The 21,977-nt window shown below is 59.2% G+C and overlaps 1 protein-coding gene across 1 annotated transcript in view; it reads left to right on the top strand.

The window, feature by feature from the left end:
* Positions 1 to 20,463, top strand: part of KCNK5 (potassium two pore domain channel subfamily K member 5) — a 35,873-nt gene extending 15,410 nt beyond the window's left edge. Inside the window, exons 2-5 of the mRNA XM_008151948.3 lie at positions 14,503 to 14,614; positions 15,779 to 15,945; positions 16,259 to 16,427; positions 17,797 to 20,463. Of these exons, the coding sequence (XP_008150170.1) occupies positions 14,503 to 14,614; positions 15,779 to 15,945; positions 16,259 to 16,427; positions 17,797 to 18,722 (1,374 nt within the window). The 3' untranslated portion in view covers positions 18,723 to 20,463. The remainder of the gene's footprint in view (positions 1 to 14,502; positions 14,615 to 15,778; positions 15,946 to 16,258; positions 16,428 to 17,796) is intronic.
* Positions 20,464 to 21,977: the final 1,514 nt, after the last annotated feature.

The following is a 21,977-nucleotide window of genomic DNA, read 5'->3' as shown; positions in this document are numbered from 1 at the left end:
GCCCCACCCACCGGAACTTTTCGTCTCTCCCAGGTGAGCACAGCCGCCCGTCCAGTTCACAGAAAGCAGAGTTTTCAGAGGCCCCGTCTGTCCCATCAGACTCAGATGAGAGTGTGTTTAGTAGGAGGGTCATTCCTGGTGTCCCAAACCCAGCATCACTGGCCATCCTTGGCTCCGTTGGAGGTGGGACCAGGCTGTAGAAAGCAAATCCCTTTTCATGGTCTCCAACTTGAAACTCCGGTCTCCGTTCCTTCTAATTGCCTCTCAGCCACCAGCCTGCAGTGACGTGGGCACTAGTCCCCAGTCCTGGGAGGAAAGCCTTTCCCGAGGGCCCAGAGTCACAGATCAGGTGACTCTGCTGGCCGCCTGGGCGCGTCTTCCCTTTGGGATGAGAACTGTGAATGTTATCTTCCTGCCACAAATCTGGAAAAAACAGGAGAAGGGGGTGACTGATCCAGGGCCCGCGTGGGGGGCCTGGCCAGGACGGTGGAAGATGTGAGGATGAGGATAGAGAGTGGGGTAGATAGAGCAGGCAGAGCATCTGCCTGGGAGATGGCTCCGGTCTAGTTCATTCATGGTTTTTGAGCCTCAGTTTCCCCATCTGCGGAAACTGCTTTGTGCCCCTTTGCTCGGATTTGAAAGCGGCACAGAGTGAGTCCTCGGGACTGTCCTGGCCTCACCGTCGGCTTGCCTCCGCCGTACGGGAACTCCTGTCTGCCGCCTGCGTCTTGTTAGACCAGGAGGTGCCCCGGGACGGGCCTCTGTCTTACATTCCCTTGTTTTGCCCACAGCGTCAGGACACATGGTGCTCAGCGAAAACTTCGCGAACCAGTCCACCCGCCTCTGAGCGGCATGGTGCAAGGAAAGGTTGCCCACCCCGCCGGTCCCCTCTCTCTTTGCATTAAATTAGGTTGGGTGGGTCGTCGGTGCGTGGGCTGGGGCCTGGCCAAGGTGGCATTTGCAGAAGGCAGGCACTTTTGCCCCTCCCAGGGTGGCACAGAGGGTCACCGGAACCCTTGTTGCCTTCCTTCTGGGGGTGACACCTGGGGGAGAGGCAGGCTGTGTCCTGGACCCCTGCTGCTAGGTCCCTTGTTTAGCCCTCAGCAGCCCACAGACCTGCTTCCGCAGCCTGGAGGATAAAGGGGCCTTCTGGAGGAGCCTGAGGGGGCCACCCCCTGCCACTCAGTGTTTCTTGGGAAACAGTTCCCCAGGGGACAGGAGGCAGCCACAGGAGGAGTGGGCCTCGCGCTCCCGCCTCGGGACTCCCAGCCTTTGTGCAGGAGGGAGAATGTGTGGAAGGCGCGGTCCGGCCTCTGCCTCCGGCCCTTCGCAGTGTGGCTGTCTCAGAGTAAGACTCTCCTGTTGCGCCATCAAGAGTTTCCACTTCCTGTCACCCTGGCCTGTCCCTGGTCCTGGGCCCCAGGTTGGGGACAGGAAGTTTTTCCGACCCACACACCCCTCGCCGCAGTCCAGCGCCCCTGAGCCAGGAGGCCCGCTGTACTTTTCCATGCCTTCAGCACAAAACGGCTGTTTCTTCACCCCGGGCACGTCCATGCCCCGTCGGCGGGCGTGGGAGGTGGGCGGGGGGCTGTCTCGCAGCACACTGGCTGCGCATATCAGGCCCCTTCTTTCCCACACTGTTTGGGGGTCCTCTTTGTGTCTCATCCCTGTGATCTCCATCCAAATGGGGCCTTGCTGGCCGAGCCCCTGGTGCAGCTGCCACCGTGTGAGGTCTGTGTCTGGCAGCCGGGGTGTGGGGAGTCTGCATCTGGCCCCATGATTTCGGTCGTGGGGCATCGTGGTCTTGGCTCCTGTCTCTAATCGTGATTCAGTGGGATTTGACCTGGAATCCGAGGGCTATTGAGGCAGAAGGCTCCCCGGCCCACAAAGAGTACCACCCATCCCCAAATGCCCGCGCCAGTTTGCCAGTAGCTTCTTGTACATTTTATTCAGAGAGAGGACGGAGGCCAGCTGCTGTCCGCCTCCAGCTGCAGACTGAACCAAGGGAACGGACTGCAGCTGAGGGACTTAGGTGGGAGTCAGACAACAAGGAACGCTTTGGTGACAGGTGGTTGGCCCCCAGGAGGACCCTGTGGGTGGGGGGCTCTGTGGAGAGGGGTGGGGGTGGAATCAGGCTTAGAGGCCATGGGCCAGCTTGGGGTGGGACGGGGTGGTTTGTAATAAACCCAGGGGGGTTACTCCATAGGAGCAGAGAGATTCGGCTCCCCCCGCTGCAGGATTAACACCACTGCCCAGTACCCACTGGGCTTTTTACCTTTTTAATTAGTGAAGAGGTTTACAGTTTAACCATCGGGTCATCCTAAACAAGTGATAATAAGTGGGTAGGTTTAATAATTCCTAATGAACAGAACTCCCGCCTTCGAGGATGGGCCATTTACTCACTACCTGGAGCCGCCAGCCACAGGGAAGGGAGAGGAAAGGCGGGCAGGGGCAGGGGCCCAGGGCCGGGGAGAGTTTGCCTGTGGTTTGAGGTCCTTTGTGGTGTCAGCCACAACCTTTCTCTCGGGGTTATGGGTGTTACAGGGAAGGAACGGGTGTGGCAGGGGTCGGGCAGGTTTCCTCCCATGGAGGCGAGAGTTGGGGTGTTGGGGGGAGTCTTGCTCTCAGACCTCCGCAGGGGCCCCAGGAACAGGGCTGGCCGAGCTCCGCGGAGCAGAGCATCCTTCTTCCACTGCTGGGGGCAGGAAGGCAGGGGCATGCTTGGGAAGACCTGTGTCCCAACCTCCCTCCCGGGCCCCCAGCCTTCCTCCCCGCCCACCTCCTTCCTCTGATGGTTCCAAAGTCTGCCGTGCGGCTGACTCAGCAGGGCTGGGGTGGCTGGTGGCTTTGGCCTGGTGGACAGGTGCGGTGGGGTGAGGTAGGGTAAAGGCACCGACGCAGAGAAGCAAGCACAAAGCCTTCAACCTGGGCCGCCGTGCCTCCTTATCCCGTGGAGCCAGGACCCGAGTTAGACACCACACCGCACCCACCTTTGTGCCACGGAAGGGGTGACTGTGGAAGGCACTCATCTTGGAGACTCATTTATTTGGCAAATACCGAGCACGCGCTAGAGCCAGGTTCTGTTCTGGGAATAGGGAGGAGGGAAGTCCGCCTTCAGCGCTCACTGTCTATTTGTGGGAGATATAGGCCAGATAGCAGTACCCACTAGAGTGTCATGTGGCGATAAGTACTGTCCCTGGCCTTCCGGGTGGTGGTGGCCAGGAAGGAGGGCACTGCTGGCCCAGCGCTGGCCCACAGCTCTGGAGGTCCCCTGTGCAGCGGGCACAGACCCTCGGAACTGAGCTGGTTGGTCTGCCCAGCCCCCATCCTTCCCACATCACTTTTCTGCCCAACACTGAGCCTGGCATGTAATCTGCACCCCAACCTGATGAAGTCTTGGTATCCCCGCTTTCCAGATACGGAAAGTGGAGCTCAGAGCAGTGAGAAGACGTACCCCCAGGTAACCCACCGGTGGCCGCTGCGGCCAGGATGTGAACCAGGGGTGTCTGCTCCGAAGCCTGGGCCTTTCCCCCTCTGCCCTGTGCTGCTGGCGGAGGGTCCCCAACTTGCGGTCATGCGTTCTGAGGTGGATTGGCCACCCCAGTTCCTGTTGGGGGGCAGGCCAGTGTGCAGACCTGGGCTCTGGGGAGCGGGGACAAGCTGGCACGGGGCTCAGGTCACCAGCCCAGATGGCAAGATGGCAAGTCAGCAGTCCCCGTGACCTCCTTTGTGGCTGCTCGCGGGCTGTTTTTAGAAACTTGGAGTGGCTGGTGACTTCCCATGGTTGCTCCTTCGGCCCTGCAAGGTCGGGGCAAATCTAAGGCATCTCCAGGAGCGGAGGGCGGGGAGCGCAAGCATGCGCTCATCCTAATGTTGAGATTAGATCGCGGGTGTGACTGCCCATCCCTGTGATAGCTCTGCAGCACCTGTCACCTGTCTGCCTGCTCCGCTCCACTTGGCCGGCACTTCTTAGCCCGGTCCCAGCAGTGGGGCTGGATGGTCTGGTTACTGGGTAGAAAGGGGGCTTTTAGGCGGGTTCTTCCCTGTGCTTTGTCATCAGCTTGCTGTGTGCCTTCTACCATGTCACTAGCCCTCTCTGGTCAGGAGCATCCATTTTGTCTGTCTTCCTGACAGCCTCTTAAGTCTCAAGTGCCTAGGGCCAGAGGAGTTTGCAGGCATGAAAGGTGCCTGGCGAACGTGGGGTTTGGAGGGGAGGAGGGAGGTGCCAACTCGATGCTCGCCTTAGTCTGGTACAGAGGAGTCGAGTGGGGCCAGCCAACAAGCCAGGAGCCAAATCCTTCGCAGGGACCGCTCGCTCCCTAGTGACGCAGACACCTATGGGGAGGGAGGGGGGCTCTTCCGCCCACCGGCTGTGTTTGAGGGGTCCTGGCTGAGGTTTCCTCCCTCAAGTTGTTGGCCCACTAGTTGGGAGACACCTGGGCATCAGTAACAACAGAAAGATGCCGACACTTCCAGGATCTGGATTCTGGGGACGGGGAAGGGGCCGGGTCGTGAACCCAGGCCCCCGGCCGCAGCATCCCTGACAGGGAGGGGACGCCACACGGCCCTGGGGCCAGGCCGCAGCCACTCCAGAGCAGGGTAGTGGCTGTGAATCGGGGAGGGGGGGCGTGCAGAGGAGCTGCAGGTGGAAGAAGGATGTCCCTCTTGTCACTTAAGTCTCTGGACTTGCCGCCTGCCCTGAGCCCTTTAGAACAGCGGTCGCCAACCTTTCGGACCTCACGGATCACTGGTTGGCGACCGCTGCTTTAGAAGGTGACACGGGGTGGATTTGAGACCAAAGCTCCGGAGGGTCACCTGGTGTGTGTTTGGGCCGGAGGGGCTCCTCCCTGCTCCCAGGGCCAACTCAGGCAGCCGTGTTGTGGGAGGTCCCCTGTGCCCCCCACACAGAGAGGCCCAGTCTCACTCAGCAGCTGAGCCCTCCAGGTGCTGAGAAGCCTGCCTGGCTCCCATCCTGAGTCCCCCACCCCCACCCCCCTCGCTGTTTGCTTTAGCCAAGCCTGCAGCCTCCCAGGTCAGCCAGCCCTGAGAAGCTCTGTCTGGACTCCACGCTCACGGGAGGGGCGCCCAGCTGCCAGGGGGTTACCGTCCCAGCGTGAGAACAATGGGGGCAGGCTCACCTCCTTTGTTTTCATTGTCCCTCCTGCGTGAGGACAGGGCTCCTGGGCCTGAGAAAGTCGGAAGCCTGAGGTTTCTGCTAGTCCCTGTGAGTGTGAGACCTGCCAGGGCCTCTGGCTCTGCAAAGGCTGCTGAGCGATGGCCCCGGAGGGCGGGCGGGGGGAAGCCCAGAGGTGGCGGGAGGACGGCCAGGCGTCCGTGGCCTGCGTGCTGATCCAGGGGCAGGCTGGACTTGGGCCTCCCCCTGACAAGGAAGGTGGTGGTTTGGGTCTAGGACAGCGGGTGTGAAGTGGGGCTGTGCCCAGTATTAGAGTGCCCTGCAGCAGGACCCCGGCATGCGTGTCTCCCAGGCTCCCCCAGTGGCCTCGAGGTGCCATCCAGGTTAAGAAGCAGTAGGGGTGACTGTCCCCCGCAGTGTGCCTCCCACGTGCCCCCTTGCCCAACGAGGTGTCTGGGTTTCTGGGGTTGGGGGCAACAATTTATTTTCCCTTCTGTCTTCTAAAAACAGTACAAATATCCAGGTAGGAACTGGAGCAAATCTGAAAATTTAACCAAGTCCCCGTTGCAATAATCGAGGTCTGTTCTCAGTGGAGACATGGTGCCCTGTTTCCTTGCACCGGCACCTGCCCCCCCCAGATCCCAGTCCTTCCCTGGGAGAGACAGGCCCGGGTGAGCTGGGCCTGCTGCTGGCGCAGGTATCAGGGTGGCACCATTGGGCCCTCGCCAGTACCCTGCTCATAAACCGGCCTGCCTCTGAGCCGCACCCTGGTCACCTGGGCCGAGGCGGAGGGCGGTGAATACCACGGATGCTTTCCCTGTCCTCAAATCCTCCGTCCCCCAGGGAGAAGGAGGGCTGAGCCCAGCGCCCGCACCTGTGACCCCCCCACCCCCACCCCACAAAGGCAGCGGCTGCACCCCAGAATCGCCTGTGGATCCTGTTAGGGCCCAGGGCCAGGTCAGCCACATTATCAGCCTGAACTGGGAGCCACGGCCTCCATGGCTGTGTGGTGCCAGGCCTGTTTCCGCATCTAAAAACAATCCCAGCACCCCTCCCTCACCCCCAGTTCACCTTAAGGGAAAGCTCCCGACGCTGAGTCAGTGGGAGAGATGGAGAGGGAGGGAGGGAAGAGAACTGAGGGCTCAGCTAATGGAGTTAAACTCTCTAATTTGTCCTGGTAATGAGTTAACAGGTGCTCTCCTCTCTGCGGGGCACTTTGATCTGCCAGCCTCCCCAGCAGATGGAGGGTGACTAGATGGGAGTAACAGCTGTACCCACAGCCCCTCAGCCGCTCCCCCTTCAAAACTGCAGGGTGTTGGGGAGTCCCAGTACATAGGATATGGGGTCCTGCCCCTCCACCCTTTATCTTTCGAGAGCTCCCGGTGTAAAAGGATTTGAGAACCATTGTATCAGACAAGCCCAAACTGCACGTATTTGCCTAGAAAGTGCTCGGACTGTCCTGTTCAGACCTCCCCTAACCCACTCACGGGGGCCTCCTCTTGGCCCCCTGCGTGGGGGGGGGGGCGTTCTTTGTTAGAGACCAGATGGACAGACAGACAGACATGGACACACACGGAGAGCCCCGCACAGAGGCTGGGGGTGGGGTGGCACTGGCTGCCTTGTGAAGCGGAGGCAGCTGGTCAGGAAGTTGAGACAAGAGTTCAGAGAAGTGTCTGTGGTCCCCAGCCTCGGCCTCACGTGGCCCCCAGCCTGGGTCTCACGTGGAGAGCACCGTCGGGGAGGCACCCGTGCGTGGCACTGCTCTGTGCGGCCGGCCTGTCCTGCTTGGCTGTGCAGGAACCTGGCCAGGATGGCTCTGGGTGGCAGAGACCAGGGGAGCGGGGCTTCCTGAGGGGTGAGGAGGACACCCCGGGGTGCCTCTGTTTCCTCCTCCCCTGCTGCCCCCCCAGGTCCCTGACTCCTACTGCCCGGTGGCCTGGGGGTCCTCCTCGATGTTAGAGAAGTCACCCTGTGCCCTGAGGAAGCAGGTCAGCCCGAGAAAGGACAGTTGTCACTGCCAGACAGGGAGGGTTGGGAAGAGGTGGCAGGTGCCAGGAGGCTCACCTGGGCCTGTCCTCCAAGTGCAGGGGAGTAAACCCTTTGATTTGTCCTTGGGGACAAGCCCTCTGCCCCCTGGTCTCAGGGTCTGGTTTCCTGACAGACACGCGATCATAACTCCGAGTGCAGATACACTCACTCAGGGCTGACGGCGTCTTAGGTGCTTCTCACGTGTAGAGGAGGTGTGAATTTGGGCAGATGGAGAAACTGAGGCTGATAGGCTGCCGTGGTGCTAGCACTGAGAGACCCCGTCCTTCTCCCCGCCCCCCGCCATCCCCATTCACACGCAGGCCAGCCCACGCCTCCATGAGCCTCTGCCTGGAGAAGGACACGGATCTGCCTTTACGGCAGAGCCGGGCCACTCCCTTTCATGTTCCTTTTTCTGCTCTCAGAGCTTCCAGAGGAGACAGGTCTCCCTCCTGCAGGAAGGACAGTCCCTCGGGTCACCTCAGGGATTTTTGCAGCCCCAGGGCCCCCCGCTCTGCCCTCTTGGATGAGGGAGCTCTCGTCTGACTCCCTCACCTCTCCCCTACCCCAGCCCCTGGCCCCCAGGACCTTCAGCCGCCTGCCCTCCGGCCTACAGCCTGGTGACCAGCCCCAGCCCCTCCCCGCTGCATCCACCCTGGGACCCTGCCACCCCCACCTCTGCCGGGGTCGGACTCTCTTCCCATCTTCATCTTCTTGCTGGATAAAGGCTTCCACCTGTTGCTGATTACATTAGTGAAAGCCCAACTGCAGCATGATGCTGGGGAGCTGAAGGAAGGACTTGAGAGGTCGGGCGAGTTCAGGCCAGAGAACGTGCCCGCACTCATTCAAGCTAATCCACTCACTCATTTAACACATTTGCTGAGCACCTACTGTGTGCCAGGCAGTACTCTAGGCTCTGGGAATATAGTAGTGGGAACGCGGATAACAATCCTGCCCTTGTAGAGCTTACCTCCCAGGGGACTCCCCATTCCTGTGGCTGTTTCCCTTGCCATTGCCTGGGAAGTTGTGTTCCAGAGACCTGGCTTCACTCCTTATAGCTAAACGCCCCCTTCCCTGCCCCACCCCCAGCCAGAGAAAGCACAGGGGTTACGAGCCGGACTGCCTGGGTTCGCTCCCCAGCCCCACCACTGAATAGCTGCCTCAGTTTCCTCGTCAGTGGACCCCCTCTTATCTGTGGTTTTGCTTTCTGTAGTTTTACCCGCAGTGAACTGGGGTCCAATAATATTACATGGAAAGTTCCAGAAATAAACAGTTCATTAGTTTCAAGTTGCGTGGCGTTCTGAGTAGGGTGATAAAAACCTCTGCTCATCTCGTTCCACCACCCCCCCGCGTGAATCATCCCTTCGTCCAGTGTACGCACACTGTATGAAACGCACCTGTTAGTCACTTAGTAAACATCTGTTACCAGATCCACTATCTTCCCTGCGACGTGCTTCTGTTCCTTACCCTTATTTTACTTAACCATGGCCCCAACGCGCAAGGGTAGTGTGCTGGCCTGTCAGCTATGCCAAAGAGAGGCCGTAAAGTGCTTCCTTTGAGTCAAACGTGTATGTGTAGGAAAAGCATAGTCTTCGTAGGGTTTGGTTCTCTCCATGTTTTCTGGCATCCACCGGGGGTCTCGGAACGTCTTCCCTTTGGATAAGGAGGATGTGGGAATGGTACCTACGTTATAGGTGTAAAGATTTCTGTGAGCTGAGTTAAAGTGCTTTCGTTGGTGTCATATAATAAGGGAGCACTTACCAGCTAGTATTCAAATATTAATAATGTTAATAATCTACGATAAAAGGATGAATAAGGCATGCCCACCCACCTCACAAGCTGGCTGAGAGGGCTAAGTGAGAGGAACCATGAAGGTTCTTTTTGGACTGTCAAGCACCATGCAGGTGGCAGTTAGCGCCATTGCACCTTGGAGCCAGAGGGACCAAGTGAGCTTGGACGGAATGAATTAAGGATGACTCAACCCGGATGGCGAAGGAAGGTTGGCTGGTGTAGGCCGGGGGAAGCTAGCATCCAGGGGGATCTGAAAGGCTGCCTGCATAGCGGGAAGGAGCTCTGATCCCTACGTAATGTAATGCCTGCTGTACATGACGTAATGCCTGCTGTACGTGATGTAATACCTGCTGTACGTGACGTAATGCCTGCTGTACGTGACGTAATGCCTGCTGTACGTGACGTAATGCCTCTGTCCGATGTCTGCCCGGGAGCAGGAGGCGGGTGGGAGTAGCCCTGTGGGTGTCAGAGAGCTGCCACCCTTGCTTCAGATTCCCCCGCCCTGCCCATGACAGGCAGGAAGGCCCGACCTCAGCGCCGGCTGCCCTGTCTGAAGGTGGGTATCGTTTCCCAACCCCTGGATGTGCCTTCCCCGGAACTGCCCACTCGTCAGGATGAATCTCCAGGAAGAGGAGCCGTGGCAGGGCTTCTGCACGGGAAACCCCGGGTCCCTGGGGACGAGCAGCTTCCCGGGAACCCAGATTTCGTGGACGGGAGAGCCCGGGTGGGCGGGGTGAGGGAGCTGGCTGCCTAAGCCCAAGGCAGAGGCATGAAGCTGGGCTCCCGGAGGGCTGGCTGGCAGAGCTGGGCCCGCAGGAGTGGATGGACTGGTTTAGGGCTGTTTTCTCAGCTGGTGCGAAGGGGTGGAAGTGTGCCCCGGCCACAGTGGCCACAGGAAGGGGGCCGGTGTGGGAAATGGTGGGGTGACAGCCGCTTGGACCCAGACAGGCAGGGTTCTCCCCCGACTTCGTCGCTTTGAGCATCCGGACTTTAGGCTACTTACTTAGCCTCTCAGCCTCAGATCCTCCATTGTAAAGTGGAAAAAATGATGGTCTCTTCCCAGCAGGATTCTGTCCTCGTTAAACGAGCTAAAGGCTCGTGGAGTGCGTAGCATGACACTGCTGCAGTCAGCCCTCAATAAATCACAGCTGCGCATTATGAGGGCGACAGAGGCAGCAGGGAGCTCGGCTCCAAACAAGAGCTGGGCCCGGGCAGTGTGCGGGGTCTCCCTCGCCTCTCTCCAGGGTTCTGTGGAAAATGAAAACATTGTCTTGTGTGAATTTGGGAGCCAAGTTAAAGAATACTGCGAGTGAGCAGGGGCCACCTCCTCCCGCGAGGGCTGTTTCCCTAACCCCGGGGCATAGGACACTGAGTTTAATTGGATGTTGGCCTGGCTGCCCACACCCCTCCCCTAACCCAGGGATGACCTCAGCCTGGGTCAGCCCCTCTGTTCTGGGAGCCCTCTTCCTCAGCCTGTGTGACCCTGACCATAACCAGCACGGCGGCATCCCAACCACAGCCGCAGGGAGCAGACACCCCGAGTTCACACTGGGACCTCTGATCCCCGAGCCTCGCTTTCCTCGCCCATCAAGCCATGCCTGTTGGGTTAGATATATATAAGCCCTGGCGAGGGGTGTCACACAGCAGCACTAGCTTTCTGCTTCCCCCCCCAGCACTGAGATGGAGCCCAGCTGATTTTCAGGCCAACTGCTGGGGACTCGTGGGCAGAGAAGAGGCACCACCAGGGGCATTGGGGAGCCCGGGGCAGACAGTCGTGAAGGGAGGGAGGCAGGAAATGTGCCGATTAGCAATCGTGTCTAGAGCCTACCCCGTTTCTGCCACTTAACCTCTCAGCCTCAGTTTCCCCACCTCATCCAGGAGGCACGAGTACTGCCACTGGATTATTCTGAGGGTCAGTGGTGCTTTCAGCCCTGGAGGGGGGGGAAGTGGGGTAGGGAGAAGTGAGGCCCTTAGAATGGCCCCTGCCTGCCCCTCTCTGGGTGACCACAAGCGGTAATAGAGGTCACGTGGCTGTGGCTCCCTGATAACCCAGGCCAGGGGCTGCGGCTGTGCCCCGGAGGGCACCCTCCCCTCCCACAGGGTGAAGGCAGGAAGCCCGCTTTTCCGCCTCAACGCTGCCAACCACAATGCCCTCTTTGGTTACTTGTTTTGCCAGCTCTTACGGTTGATGCCTCCTTAGCATTTACTATTCTTGAGTCACAGATCACCTTTGGCCAGCCATTGTTCCTCAGGGGGCTGTGTCGGCATGGGGGGTGCATAGCGGGGGGTGTCCTCTCTGGTCCCTGCTCAGTGCCAGCAGCAGCCCCCCCACCACCACTCGTGCCTGACACAATGCTCCCCACAACCAGGCAGCATTTCTACACGCCTGCAGAGTGTGCCACCCCCTACCCCCACCCCCCCGTTGAGAACCCTTGTTCCTGCCACGCCTTCACCATCCCTGATGTACCGTGCTCACCGCTGGTCTGAACACTTTCCATTATCAGAAATGGACAGCTGCCAAGGGCAGTCCATGCTGAGATGGCTGAAAAGCCACCCTGTTCCCTCTGGGACCTTGGCTCGTGGGCTAACGTGTTGGTGAACGTATCGTGAACATGTCCAGAGTGGAACAGAGTGCCCCTGTGTGGCCTGGCCCTGCGCGAACAGTGGCCCGTTTCCTCCCAGCCCTGAGCAGGCAATGTGCCGACGGCTGAGGTGACTGGCTCTTCTTTCTGGCGGCCACCCTCGCGTTTGCTGGTTTGTGCTCAGCTGAAACCCAAGGACTTCTCCCTTCAGTCCTACACTCGTCTTTCCTAACCCAAAGTGTAAGATACGAAAAATTTGAAAGACAGTCATGTCTTAATCGTTTTGGCCCAGTTTTCCAGTGCGGATGATGTGGAGTCCCAAGCTATCATTGTGGAGTGTTAGCATCTTTTCCAGCCCGGCCTTGTCCCCACTTTTGCATCCTTTGACGATTCGACTGGTGAGCAGCATCTCTGTCTTTAGTGTGCTGTGCGTGAAAAGATTGATGAGGCCAGGCCTTCGGCCAGGTTGATAATGATCAATACTTCTTGAGGTTGTTTACCCGTCTTTCAGTGGGCCCAAATTAATCCCAGCTCTACCCTGCATTTCTCTGTCTTGTCCGCATGAATGTTTTAAACCCCCGTGTTCGGCTGCCTTGCTAAATCCAGTTTCCCTGCATTCCACCCACCTTCAAGGCCCCGCAGCCCTTTGGGGAAGGAGATGCACTTGGCCGAGCATGGCTGGTTCTTGGTGACCCTGTGCCGGCGCCCAGTGCCACCCCTTCCTCTCTGGATGCCGAGCGTTCTGCTGTCGAGAAGTCTGCAGGAGTTCCGGTTGGCGCTTCCAGAACCCATCCTTCTTGCGTGTGTGAGAACAGAGGTGGCTGGTCTCTTGAAATCTCTTCCGTCCCCGAGATTCCGTGGGGATGAGCGGCCGTGGCGCTGCAGGCACGCCACTGTCTGGTCAGTGGTACCGTTCCCGCCCAAAGGTGTCCTTGTTTGCTCTTCGCATCCCTGGCAGTTGGGTGTGCTCCACCCTCCCCGCTCTAAGACGGAGGGCTGAGTGGTTCTGCTTTCTCTGCCATCTGCTTAGCATTAGGACACATCTCATTTCCAGGAACCCTTTTGGATGAGCCTTCATGTTTGTTTTCGCTCTCCCGTTGGCCTGTTCGTATCACAATGTCCCGGTGCCTTCACCTGCACGTGGCCTGGCCAGCTCTCTGAGGACAGGGCTGAGGGCAGCCTCTGCACTTGGCGGCCTGGAGAGAGGTGCGCTGGAGCTGCCAGGAGGGCCAGGGCAGCGAGTGTGTGGTGTATGGCCTGTCAGATGAGCCTGTCGTCATGGAAAATTCTTTACAGCGTCTGCAGGTCCGTTTATACGGGCTGCTGCTGCTGCAGACTGCACCTCCTTCAGAACAACCTGCCCACTCCCTCTCCCCCCAGACGTCACGCGCTGCAGGTGGTTTCAAGCTATGGTTTCCCTGTCTCTCTCCTGCTTCCACCCCTCGCTCTGTCTTCCCTCATCCTAGGCTTTATTTTTATAGGGAATATGGCTGAGTTCCCGGTATCTGGACTGGACGGGGCATCCTGGGGCCCTCCTAGGGGGCAGAACTGACCCAGATTTGGAGCAGGTCCTGGCCCTGGGAACTCCTTCTGGGGTCCAGCCCCTGCCATTGGTAGGTTGGGTGAGTGGAGGCAGAACTGAAGGATGGGCTAGAGCAGCGGTCGCCAACTTTTCGGACCTCACGGACCACTGCTTGGTGACCACTGGGCTGGGCTAGAGGCAGGTCTGGTCCAGTGGAAACAGGTTTGGCAGCTATCGGTTTTCCTAGAACAGATAAGCCCTCTTCTGGGCCGCTCTCTGAACTTCCCCAGGTGGCCTTTCCCCGACTGCCCAGTTTCTGGGAGCTCGGTGGGGACTTCCAGCACGATTTTGAGTCACCCTGACGTGTATACACCCGCTGATCTGTCCTGTCCCAGACACTGGAGTTGCTCTGCCCAGGGCTGAGATGAAGGAGTCCAGAGAAGGGGGGTGGGGAGAGAGGATAGGGTCCCCGGCACAGGGAGCAGGAGGCCTTGGAGGACAGATCCAGGAGGACCCGGCGTTTGGCCTTCGCAGGTGCCCTGACAGTGGGGTGACGGGTGTATAAGGGCCCCTCCCAGGCCAGCCCTGTAGTGGAACGTCTCTGTGGAGAGCTGGGTGGCGGAAGGGTCCTCTGTGTCCTCTGTAAGAGGCGGGACGGTCTCTCAAAGTGTGATCCCTGGACCAGCAGCGTCAGCACCACCTGGGAACTTGTCAGAAATGCACATTTTGGACCCCTTCCCAGACCGACTGGATCAGAGACTCCGGTGGGGCCCAGCCGCCCAGACTGGGACGAGCTGTGCGGGTGACTCTGGTGCGTGTGAGTTTGAGCAGCGCTGGCTCAGTGAGAGGTTGGACTTGGGAGCCAGACTGCCTAGGTTCATACAGATGGTCCCCTACTGACGGGGGCTGGACTTAACGGTTTTTTTGACTTGATGATGGTGTGAAAGTGATATGCATTCCGTAGAAACTGTACTTCGAATTTTGAATTTTGAGCTTTTTCCGGGCCAGTGATATTTGGTAGAATGCCCTCGTGGCGCTGGGCAGCGGCAGCGAGCCCGGGCTCCTAGTCAGCCCCGCGAATCAACAACCAACTCTCCACGCTGCGCCGTGTTGCCGGCGTTTTCCGGATTCTGTGTTCTGAGCATGTTTACGGTGGCCTAGGCTAAGGTGTGATGTCTGGTAGGTTAGGTGCATTAAATGCATCATCAGGCCTTTATTGGGACGTAACCCCATCGTAAGTCGAGGAGCAACTGTACTTGACAGCCGTGTGACCCACTTAATCTCTCTGATCCTCTCTACAATGTCTCATCATCCATAAAATGGAGACAGTAGTGCCACTTGTTATTGTGATGATGAATGAATGCTTATGAGGAATTGAATAGAGTGCTGCCACTCGAAAGGCGCTTGTTCGTCTGGCCTCCTTTGACCTCCGTTGTCTCTCTCGTTAGGTCGTATCTGATGCTGCAGGTGAGGGCGTGGCCATCACAGGGAACCAGACCTTCAACAACTGGAACTGGCCCAATGCAATGATTTTTGCAGCCACTGTCATCACTACCATCGGTAAGTGTTCTGGGGCCCTCGGCGTGGTGCCCAGCTCCACAGAGCCCCTCACAGGAACACGGTTCCGGTCAAGGTAAAGTCGGGCCGTTCGCAGCCTGGCCTTTTGACACTTGTCCTGGGGAGTTAGTGAGTCCTGGGTGACTGGCCATATCCGGGAGACTGTGTGCTGTGTCCTGACCTGGGCTCTGGGAGCAGAAAGACACAGATGGCCTCAGCCATGCAGGTGGCCGAGCAGGTCGCCCGCTGTGCACGCCCAGCCGGTGCTCACTCACCAAGCCGGAGTCTATTCTGGTTAGGAGCCGGTGGCCACTCAGAAGTTAGTAATTAAACACAGAGCATCTTATCTTCTGCCATTCTGTGGGCCGACTGGTTTCCACCGGCCGGCTCTTGCTTGAGGCCTCGCAGGCAGTGGCTGGCGCCGGAGTTGTCTGCAGACCTGGCCGGCGGACATTCGCCATCTCTCCCGTCACTGTTCGATGGAGGTTGCTGGCTGTTGCTGGGGGGGCCCCGCTGGGGATGAAGGCACAATGGTGTGGTCATCTCCGTGGGGGTTCCAGGAAGGAACATACCAATGCGGGCATTTCAAGGGATCAAGGGGAGAAGCGGCAGGCTTCTTAGACCTACCGATGTCGCTGGTCAAGCAGATCACTGAAGCCCAGATTCAGAGGGAGGGGGTTAGACGCCACCTCGACGCGAGCAGCAGGTTGCGTAAAAGGGCAGGAATGAAGAATGTCCGTCTTTGGAGACCAATTGCCGCAGTGCCTCTGGGGTCGCTACCGAGAGAGGGTGTCTTTTTCTGGTTTGCACATGACTGTCCTTCAGACCAGGAGAAGGCTCGCTGGTGGTGGAGGCTCCGTCTGCCTTCAGGGAGCCCCCGGTCTGATGGCAGAGGCACAGCCCACGCCCTCGCAGTGCTGTAAGTGGTCGTGGTCGTCGTGTGATCAAGGGAAATGCCATTTCCCAAGTATTGATATTAGATCCAGAGCAAGTGATCTTAGAGAACAAGTCTCCCTCACGATGTGTGTGTGAGAGAGAAAGGGGGGAGGGGGCAGAGGGCAAGGGGAAGAGAGAGGGAGGGGGGAGATGGAGGCAGGGCCACTCCGAGCCTGGGCCCATGACCCCTGCGATGGCTCTTTTCTTAGCTTCACTTCTCTTTTTCCTCAGGTTATGGCAACGTGGCCCCCAAGACCCCCGCGGGGCGTCTCTTCTGTGTCTTCTATGGTCTCTTCGGGGTGCCGCTCTGCCTGACGTGGATCAATGCCCTGGGCAAGTTCTTCGGGGGACGCGCGAAGCGGCTGGGCCAGTTCCTCACCAAGAGAGGCATGAGCCTGGTATGTCCCCAACCCCCGGTGCTGGGCAGAGAGGGGGGGACTCTGGCAGGAGATGGGAGGGTGGCAAGGGTCCAAGAATCGGACAGAGGCGTTAGATGGCAAGGGGGAGTTTCGGAGCCCCTGCCCTCCTGGGTCCGGCTGGAACATTGCCCCTCCCCTCCTTCCCCCCCGGCCGGTGAGCCTCCTCCCAGGTGTGCTGCCCCACTGGCCTCCCCTGTGGCCGCCTCCCCGGCCCTCTGGGTGTCCCTGCTGGGACCCCCTCGTCGCCATCGTTGTCTGACTTGGTCTCCCCGCCCCCCCCCCCTCCCGCCAGCGGAAGGCGCAGATCACGTGCACGGCCATCTTCATTGTGTGGGGAGTGCTGGTCCACCTGGTGATCCCGCCCTTCGTGTTCATGGTGACCGAGGAGTGGAACTACATCCAGGGCCTCTACTACTCCTTCATCACCATCTCCACCATCGGCTTCGGCGACTTCGTGGCTGGTGAGTCCTGCCCCACCCACCCCCTGCCTCTGCCTCCCCTCCCTCCGTCCCTCCCTCTCTGCTACTCTCTCTGCTTCTCCACTCTCCATTCAGCTGACCTTCATGGTAGCCCCGGTGGGCTTTTGTGTCCGGGCCACTTCCTCCACCCAGTGGGGTCCAGCCCTACCTGCCAGTTGCAAGAGGCAAGCAAGGCTCAGAGTCATCGCAGGAGACGCCCGCTTCCCTTTCCTGGGACGAGGCTCCCTCCTCTCTGCATTTAGCGTCTGATCTCTTCCTAGCAGGTTGGGCGCTGGGAAAGGCATGTGCGTGTCCATCTCCCGAGCTTAGAGGCACGAGGTAGGGGTGTGCCTTCCACCTGCAGGGCCTGTGCCTGTTGCCCAGGGCCCCTCCGCTGTCACAGCTGCCACCCGTCATAGGAGCTGAGGGAGCGGTCCCAGGGGCTTGGCTCAGAGGCCCGAAACTTGCTCTCGCCACAGGCAGCTTAAACACAAGAGAGGCTTTCTCCCAAGCTGCCGGGGCCGGGCACTCCTCCCGCCCCTTCCTACCTAATCGGGGCGGGAGATAAGGTTCTTTGGCCCCTTTGTCTGGCCGCTCGGTCACTCTAGTACTTGTGCCTGCGGCCTGCACAGCATCCTGGTTCTTAATCTTCTTGACACCACGTTTGTTCCCCCAGTGCCTGCTGCCCTGCCCAGTTGACCTCAGCCTCTGCTCCAGGGGCAGGGGCAGGGGCAGGTCACCACCCTTCTGCCCCATTGTAAGTGGAGACTCGGAATGCTGGCAGGGGGGTGGCTGAGTGGGGGAGGAGCAGGAAAGAGAGGCCTGGACACTCCGCAGAGCTGGGCCTGCTTTTTCGGGAGATAAATTTAGACAAAGGCACAGTCCTGCCACGTGCAGCCACTGGGGCCCGGCGCAGGCGCAGATGGTTAGCCCTCGGCCCAACCATCAGCCTCATTTCCATTAAACTAGTCAGAGCTGCCTCACTTAATTCCCACCCTGGTTTTAGCTGAACTGTAACAAATACACCAAAAAAGCACACAAAACAGGTAGGTGTAGGGGTGACTAACTGAAAGGCAAACATTCTGGACTGCCCCCGCCCTGTGCTGGCTCCAGCACCAGCCTCCCCTGGTCTCTCTCCCTCTCCCTCGACCTGCCCTTGCCCAGCGAACCACTCTCCTGACGGCTGGCAGTGGGGGACACCGAGGCTCAGGCAGGTTGGGGGCTGAGAAAAGCCCATGAGTGCCTGGGGCAGGCCAGCGTCTAGCACGGGCCTCCTTCCTTTCTCTGGTGTCCTCAGAGGCTGGGGCCTTGGAGGGTCCCCGGGCCCCGCGGACCCTCTCCTGACCCTCTGGGCTCCCTGCTCTGTCCTCAGGTGTGAACCCCAGCGCCAACTACCACGCCCTGTACCGCTACTTCGTGGAGCTCTGGATCTACCTGGGGCTGGCCTGGCTGTCCCTCTTTGTCAACTGGAAGGTGAGCATGTTTGTGGAGGTCCACAAGGCCATTAAGAAGCGGCGGCGGCGGCGGAAGGAGTCCTTCGAGAGCTCCCCGCACTCCAAAAAGGCCCTGCAGATGGCGGGGGGCACCGCCTCCAAGGACGTCAACATCTTCAGCTTCCTGTCCAAAAAGGAGGAGACCTACAACGACCTCATCAAGCAGATTGGGAAGAAGGCGATGAAGACGAGCGGGGGTGGGGAGAGGGGCCCGGGGACGGGGCCCGGAACCGGACCTGGACCTGGACCTGGACCTGGACCAGGACCTGGACTGGGACCAGGCCCAGGGCCTCAGGGGGATGGGCTGCCAGGCGTCCCCGCCTCCCTGGCCCCCCTGGTGTTCTACTCCAAGAACCGGCTGCCCAGCTTGGAAGAGGTGTCTCAGACGCTAAGGAGCAAAGGTCATGTGTCGCGGGCCCCCAGTGAGGAGGCTGGGGCCGGGCCCCCCGAAGGCGGCTCCCCCACCTCCGAGGTGTTCATTAACCAGCTGGACCGCATCAGCGAGGAGGGCGAGCCGTGGGACGCCCAGGACTACCACCCGCTCATCTTCCAGAACCCCAACATCACCTTTGCGAACGAGGAGACCAGCCTCTTGGAAGAGGAGACGTCCAAGTCCTCGCTGGAGGACAACCTGGCCAGCGAGGAGAGGCCCCAGGAAGAGGCGGAGGCCCAGGCGCCCCTGACCTTGGGTGAGTTCCCCTCCTCGGACGAGTCCACCTTCACCAGCACCGAGTCGGAGTTCTCCGTGCCTTACGAACAGCTTATGAACGAGTACAACAAGGTCGACTGCCCCAGGGGCACGTGATGGGGGGCCGGCCCCCCACTCCACCTTCGATGGCTTCCGTTACCTTCATCCTGGGCCTTCCTGCTGTGCCTGGGACCCCTGGAACTGGGAGTGGGGGGCCAGGGGCCTTTCTCGCCTTCCTTCCCCTCCAGCTAGCTGCTGCCTGCCAAGCGTGGCGCCCAGGACAGGGCCTCCGTTCGGCTGAGCGGCACCCTGGCGGTGGGAGGCGTCTGTCCTGAGCGCACCTGGTTTATTCGATGGTTCACAGGCACGTGTGGGCTGGCAGGACTGACCCCCAGGAGGCCTGCTCTGCGTGGGTCTTCACCCACCATGCGGTTGAGAATGTCACACGGTTCTCTTAGGGCGGGCCGAGGCCACTTGAGCTCACCGGTATTAATGAGCTTCTGTGTGCTCAGCCCTGACCTGGCATTTCGGAGAGAGGGTGGGCCCTGCCTTTGCAGGAGGTATAGCTGAGGGGTGGGGCTGGGCACCTCAGGCCTCTGCAGGAGCAGGGCCCTGCCTGGGGCAAGAATTTAGGGCCTCCCCCTCCCCCTGTCTGCCTGTCTGGCCCCTCTGCAAACTGTGGGGCAGAGACTGCCTCAGGGAGGGAGCGAAGAGATCAACACTCCTGATGTGGGAGCCAGTTCCATGCAGGCGGAGGTCCTAGATCTTGATGATTCACTGGGGACTGTGCCCAGCTCGGAGACCAGTCCCTGTCTCAGACGGTAGATGCGGGCTTTCTGCCTCCAGGAAGTGGTGGGAGGAAGAGAAGGGGCAGGCCACGGCCACTGCATTGCGGCTGGGCTCCTGGAGCTGGTGACCAGGGAGCTGCAGGAGCCAGCTCAGCTCTGCCCCCCCCCCCCCCGTCTCCCTGTGCCCAGAACAAGGACCTCGCTGCTCCCCCGGTTGCTCTTGGCTCACCAGTGGGAATGGCCAAATATGTGAATCAAGCTCCTCCCTCCAGCATGCGTGCGCGTGCTTGTGTGTGTGTGCGTGTGCGTGCGTGCGTGCGTGCGTGTGTGTGTGTGTGTGTGTAAAGGATGTGATGGGGGAGCTAAAGATAATGTGAAACCACGCAGACTGTTTCTGGTGGGGCTGGCAGGGTTCCTAGGTTCTCCTTGATGGACACTCTGGGGCCGGCCCACTGCCCTGCATGGTTTGCTATTTTTTAAATAAACTGCTGTTTTTATATACCTGGCATCTGTCGTTGGCATTAGAGCCGAAGGAGAAAGAAGGAGAAAGAGCAGGGTCCCAAGGACTGGGATGCTCAGTGTCCACCCTCCAAGCCCCTAACTCAGTTGGGCCTTGCTTGGTGACCTCAGCCAAGGTCATGAGTCTCCACACAGAGTGGGGGAGAGGGCACTGGTCAGCAGGTAAGCAGAGTTGGGGAGGGCACCTGTCACAGCCGATGGATGCCTGGCAGGCGGTGAGTGATCACCCTTGACCCCAACACCCTCTCTGCCTCTCAGCCCCTTCTCCAATACTGTGGGACCACACAGGGCCAGAACCCAACATGTGAAGACAGCGATGGACACGTGTGTCCACACCCCCTCTCATCCTGTAGCTGAGGGATGTGCTGGCTGGACAGCGGGGTGAGAAGGAGCGCCCTGTTTTTCTGTGAAATGTTTTAATATGTCTTCGTTTCCTCACCCCACCTTGCTGGGGTGTCACTGGCTGACCTGGAATCACACACACTGTATGTACATACCGGCAATGATGTCAGATGTAATTTATTTTAACATTTTTACAATAAAACATGAGATGGACAGTCCAGCCTGGTTTGTGCTGTGGTGGGGGAGGGGTATGGGGTGTGGGGGGCAAGGTGGTGGGGGCAGTCTGGGAAGATGGGGAAGGGCTGAGGACAGCCGCAGGATCACGAGGAGACTTGGGGTGGTCTGGAGGGAGAAAAGGTGAAAGGTAGGCAATGGGGAAGGACAGGCTACCTGAGATGAGGTGGGCAGAGCACACCCTTGGAGGAGGTGACAGCTGGCAGGTCTGAGTGGGGACAGGGAAGGGCTCCAAGAACAGGACAGAGCCGGGAACAGGGAGCCGGGGGGATGAGACAGTCTGCCCAGCAGTGTTCTACAGGCTCTGACTCGGTCGCATGTGCATGAACTCGCATGTGCATGAACTCGCATGTGCATGGACTCGTTTGATCTTGCAACAGCTCGAGAGGTGGATGTCGCATCCCCATTTTACAGGCGAGGGAGCAGGCCCCGAGGTGCTTGTGCAAGATCTGGACAGGTGGGGAGCCTGGGTTCAAACCCACGCAGCCGGCTCGGGTCACTGAGGTCGGCACCGTCCATGACAATTCCGGGGCTTTCTTCCCCAACACCACGGCACAGCTACAATTTTGAGTCTGTTGGAAAAAATGAAAAGTTTCCTGATTTCAGGAGTGAACCACATTTTTCATGAGGTTGTAGATGTGTTTTCAAAGGATCATTGTTTAAAATACCAACCACTTCTTAACTACTTGATACCATCCTTCCCTCTGCCCAAATTCCCTTCCTCTCTCTCTCTCTCTCTCTCACACACACACACACACACACACACACACACACACACACACACGGTTCTTTGTATCTCCACTGCACTAAGCACTACCTTTCTTTTGCACTTGACCATTTCACCAAGTCCTTTGACAAACACAGCTCTGTCTGTACTTCCCTGTGGCTCAGGTTTCTCAGCCCCGGTCGCAGTTAAGGAAGTGACTACTGGGGCACAGCTTCACAGAATTGTGCTCGCGGATGATAAGGCACAAACGGGGGGTTGGGTGGAGGTGTGGTCTTGCCACTGTGGCTAAGATTAGATGAGAGCTTTCCGAGCAAAAGGTCTGAAAATAGGGAGCGACAGCAACTGGAGCACAGGGTGTGGCCTGCGAGGCACCCCAAGTTCCTGAGGGGTCAAGAGCATAGGCGGGTGCCCTGCAGGGATCATGGTCATGTCGCAGAGCTGTCAGGGATGGAAGGTGGTTTGGGAGTCAAGGGAGAGGACCCTAGCGGGGGACTCCCTCTACTGCCTCCAGATTCATAACCCAGGTCAGTGGGATCAGGGTAAGAGACCTGCAGGCCGATGGGGTACATTGTTCAACTCCAGAGGTCCATGGGGCTCTGAGGCAGACACCCCCACTCCAGCGGGCCAGCTCCCAGCAGCCTCCTGGCCCCTGGCCCTCCTTGCTACATCCCAGCAGCCTCCCTGCCCTCGTAGTGAACTGACACCCTGCTCTCCACAGTCATCACCCCATTCATTTCTTCAACTAATGTTCACTGAGCACCT

Source organism: Eptesicus fuscus, chromosome 10, assembly GCF_027574615.1.
Source record: "Eptesicus fuscus isolate TK198812 chromosome 10, DD_ASM_mEF_20220401, whole genome shotgun sequence".
Classification (NCBI taxonomy): domain Eukaryota; kingdom Metazoa; phylum Chordata; class Mammalia; order Chiroptera; family Vespertilionidae; genus Eptesicus; species Eptesicus fuscus.
Note: the sequence above shows the minus strand (reverse complement) of the source record. Positions and strands in the feature narration are given on the sequence as shown.